This window comes from Cynoglossus semilaevis, chromosome 16, assembly GCF_000523025.1.
Source record: "Cynoglossus semilaevis isolate Cse_v1.0 chromosome 16, Cse_v1.0, whole genome shotgun sequence".
Lineage (NCBI taxonomy): Eukaryota > Metazoa > Chordata > Actinopteri > Pleuronectiformes > Cynoglossidae > Cynoglossus > Cynoglossus semilaevis.
In genome coordinates, this window is record NC_024322.1 from 18,617,318 (window position 1) to 18,621,715 (window position 4,398).

Sequence of the window (4,398 nt, forward strand, 5' to 3'; positions counted from 1 at the left end):
AACGTGATTCAGTGTCCCTGGGTCCCTGGCTCAGCCCTGCTCCCCCTACATCACTGTCTTCACAGCGTTCAGTGGCCGGTGGTACTTTTTTTTTTTTTTAGTCCTCCGTCCTCTGACCACCCACTAACTAGAGAATCAGAGGCAGCAGAATCTAAAGACGTGAACCGCGGCTGTGGTCGAGCTAAAGGTTTTGAAGGTGATTATGTTTTAACGTAAAGTCTCGAAGAAATGAAGACAAAGTCAACGCTGTCATCAAGTCAGGCCGACAGTGAAGAGGCTCTGAAGTGGACTGGGACGACGCTGAGCCTTTAATTAAATCAGACTCAGTCTGATGTGGTGAGCGGCTGATGCCCCCCCCCACCCCTCCACCCCTCTGGAGCCCAGGAGAAAGGGCTGACACTTCACATCCACGTCGGTCTCCTCTTCACTTCCTGTAGCGCTCATTCTCACAACATTTGTTTGGTCGCCATGGTAACCAGGAACACATCATGTTAGCCGTTAGTGCTAAATACGGACTCTGGCTCGGATATTTTAATACGGCCCTGTATTTACGTGTTCTCCGAGGTCGTCTCTGTTACAGTTAGAGTCTGTTTACAGACGGGTGTGGTCAAGGTGATCGTGATTAATCATGATTCAAATCAAATGTGACCTGCAGTTGTTGCTTCTTCTTCTTTTTTTCTCTCCTTTTTTAATAGATCTGCTGGAGAAGTCCCGTGTGGTGAAACAGCCGAGGGGGGAGAGAAACTTCCACATCTTCTATCAGCTCCTGTCTGGAGCCTCTGACGACACGCTCAGTGAGTTCAGAAACACTGAAAAAAAAAAAAAACAGACTTTATTTTCTCTGTAACTGTTTCTCTAATGTTTTACACTGAAAAAGTACCACGGTTTGATCCGACCAAACTTCTGTGTGTGTGAAAACTGTGGTCACCCCTGATGTTGACGTTTAATTTAACTTCTGTTTTTTTTAATATTGTGCAATATATGTGTATATATATATGTTTGTGGAATAGATAACTTTAGTGATCATTAAGAAAATGAACAGGAAAAAGATTTAAATCTTGATCTTTTCCTGGTAGAGTTGAAGATAAAACGATCATAAAATGTGAACAGTGTTGAATCATAATTAGTCAGAACGACGACATCTGGTTATAAATACCTACAGCAGGCAGTGAGTCATACTCTGGTCAGCTCTGTAGGAGGAGCCTGTGAGCAGCTTTGTTAGGCATAGTGACATGGTTCTCAAATTAGGGGTCGGGGTCCCTAGCAAGCACAAAGTTTTGCATGGGGGAGGCCAAAGCAGGGCAAATGAATTTAAATTTGTTTGTTTTTTTGGCCACACTTTTTTTAACCTGGGCTTGACAAGTTTTATAAAATATACAAATATTTTTTTTTAAACATTTGAGGACCTTGCAATTCCTCATCGTTGATGTTGAAGTTCTTCTACAGCACACGAAAGCCGATGAAGTTAATCAAGATTTTTTTCTTTTTTTAAATTTCATATAATTACTTTTTTTTTCTCACAGTAGCCCGGAGCAGCTAGCATGCTAATCCTGTGGTGTCGGACCTTTGAGCTGTTTCCAGCTGTGCAAACACATGGTTTTGTCATTAATGATCCATTCTGCCTGCTGACAAAACATCACAAAGAAGAAACCCGCTCCCTGTGGACGCAGGAGGAGGACCATACACTGGTCACTGATTGATTTAGCTGTACTTAATGCAAAAGCTAATGAAATCTGACACGAGCGTCCACTAGGGGGAATAGATTTCTCTGCTGTGAGATAGGACGGCCTTTAAGTGGGCGCTCGGAGCAGGGGAACAATGTCCACGGCAGCGGCAATCACTCAGTGTGTGCGTGCCGCGGGTTGAGCAACAAAGCCGTACTGGTTGGACACATTTGTTTGCACATGCACTTTGTTTGACTGTGGTGTCGCTCATTTTCATCTGCTGGGATTAAACGTCGCCTCTCTGAAGCGTGACATCATTCTTAATGTCCGTTGGTGCAGCTTTTCGTCCATGTTTTAAATATTCACCAGTAGTGTTTTTGTTTTTCTGTCACAGAGAAACTGAAGCTTCACCGCGACGTCAGCAAATACAACTACCTGAGTCTGGACTCGGCCGCAGTCAACGGGCTGGACGATGCTGCCAACTTCAGAACAGTCCGGGTGAGTGGCACCGTGTGGCTCAGCGTCCACATTTAGACCCCAACCCCAGCAGACGTATAAATGATAAAACCCCAAAAGCCACCAGTCAGTGGAAGAAATGATGTCACGTCCCTTTAAACACAAGTTTAATGACAGACCTTTTAAATCACAAACAGACTCTGAAAACAAAAAAAAACAAAAAAATCACGTCTTGGGTTCAGCTCACATTTCATCTGTTGAACCAAACCACGGATGAACGTCAGAGGTGACGGCCGTCGACAGGTGAATCACAAAGATGAGTGCGGGTGGATGAAAAAAAATTAGACGTTAGCATATAAGCTACATGGAGTATATATTACTGCATATTTTATATATAAAGCAACTTTGCAGTACTAGTGAATGGACTTGTTCTGATCTCTTGGTCGATGTGATCACGGTGTCATTGTCAGTTGGGTTTTCTTTTTTTTTTCTTCGTTGTGAAACCAAGTGAATAATGATAATGGTGATCACGGTGTCACTAGTCAGTTGGTTTTTTCTTTTTTTCTTCGTTGTGAAACCAAGTGACCTTTGACCTGGGAAGTAAACCCAAACCTTTGCCTACAGGATTAACAGTCTTTAAAGTTCCCAAAACAACGGACGTCTTCGACAATGGATCCGTTTGTTAGCGGCGCAGTAGCAGCTGTGGAGAAGTACCTCAGGCAGCTGTATCCTTTCATTTTACTGCAGTACTACTACATCAGCTTTGACACGGTGACACAGGATGTTGTGTCTGAGCGGGACTTTTCCTACTGGTCTCTATTGTTGCTGCTGCTGCTGCTGCTGCTCCACCACATTCTACCGCGCTCCCCTCACTTCCTGCTTCCCATCAGCCCTCGCTCCGACTTTTCGCTGAATTCCCCTACAGCTGCGCCGGAACACTGAAGGCATCTGCTGCGATATAAACGACTTCCACTGTGGCACAGAAGGGGGCAGTAGACAAAGAAAATAGTCAATGACATAACCAGTTTATTTCTTTAGTTTGGCTTCGACTTCCACCATGAACATTTCCTTAACAATAAACGAAATGTTTACGATATTGGTTTGAGTTTTTGGAACTCATTTGTTTCATCACTTTAATCATAACAACTCAAACTCCAGAAATGATGTTTCTCTCTCTCTCCCTCTCCCCTCCCCCAGAATGCCATGGAGATCCTGGGTTTCATGGCGGACGAGGTGCAGTCGGTGCTGGAGTTGGTGGCCGCCGTACTCAAACTGGGAAACATCGAGTTCAAGCCCGAGTCCCGCTGTAACGGCTCAGATGAAAGTCGCATCAAGGACAAAAACGGTGAGAGAACAATGAAGAGTCTGTGTCTAATGAAACAAACACATGGACATGAACATGTAAATGAAGTGTCGTGTTGACGTGTCACGTTAATCCACACACACACACACACACACACACACTTCAGACTTCCTGGTCAGAAATCGTTGTCATCGTTTCCCGTCATCTGTAATTCCGTTTGCATATTTCCATGGCTGTGACTTTTCCTGTTCATAAATCTGTGAACCGTGTCTGATTTCCTGAAGCAGCTCAGATGAAGGGACTGTTGACTGAGTTCTTTCTCTTCACGTTGACACGGGTCACAGTCTGGTCTCAGACTGAAACCCTTGATCATGTTAACACCTTTTCACTCCAAACATTTTGAAACGACCGCTGTCTTAGAACTTTCTGACTTGATTTTATTTTTATTCATTCCAGTTTCCATGAAGATTCTTCATGTTTTACACCTGGACCTTTTATTTATTTCATGGATATTTATTTGTTTTCTTTCAGACTTGAAGGAGATGTGTGAGCTGCTGGGCATCGAACAGTCGGTGCTGGAGAGGGCGTTCAGTTACCGCACGGTGGAGGCAAAGCTGGAGAAGGTCTCCACCACCCTGAACGTGGCCCAGGTCAGAGGGCAGAGGGGCAGTAGTTCAGACCAGGGGTTAATGAATAAGTAAATAAAATAAAAATATATTTCCTGACCTGAAATGCTTTGTTTGGTTGTCAGGCCTACTACGCCCGCGACGCTCTGGCCAAAAACCTCTACAGCCGCCTCTTCAGTTGGCTGGTGACACGGATCAACGAGAGCATTAAAGTGAGTGGATTTTTAAATTCTCTTTTTTTTTTTTTCAACTTTCTTAATCTTCCTCAGAAACATAGAAACTCTTTAGTCCCCGTCCGTAACTCGACCTGTCAGCTCACGTCAGAACCCAGCAGGAGTGACACCCGCTA

At 44.2% G+C, this 4,398-nt stretch overlaps 1 protein-coding gene across 1 annotated transcript in view; it reads left to right on the forward strand.

Annotated features, from left to right (window-relative positions):
• myo1b (myosin IB) overlaps nucleotides 1–4,398 on the forward strand; it is a 49,377-nt gene that overhangs the window by 29,070 nt on the left and 15,909 nt on the right. The window contains exons 7-11 of the mRNA XM_025063746.1: nucleotides 626–794; nucleotides 2,059–2,162; nucleotides 3,318–3,465; nucleotides 3,955–4,073; nucleotides 4,175–4,261. Coding sequence (XP_024919514.1) covers nucleotides 626–794; nucleotides 2,059–2,162; nucleotides 3,318–3,465; nucleotides 3,955–4,073; nucleotides 4,175–4,261 — 627 coding nt within the window. The remainder of the gene's footprint in view (nucleotides 1–625; nucleotides 795–2,058; nucleotides 2,163–3,317; nucleotides 3,466–3,954; nucleotides 4,074–4,174; nucleotides 4,262–4,398) is intronic.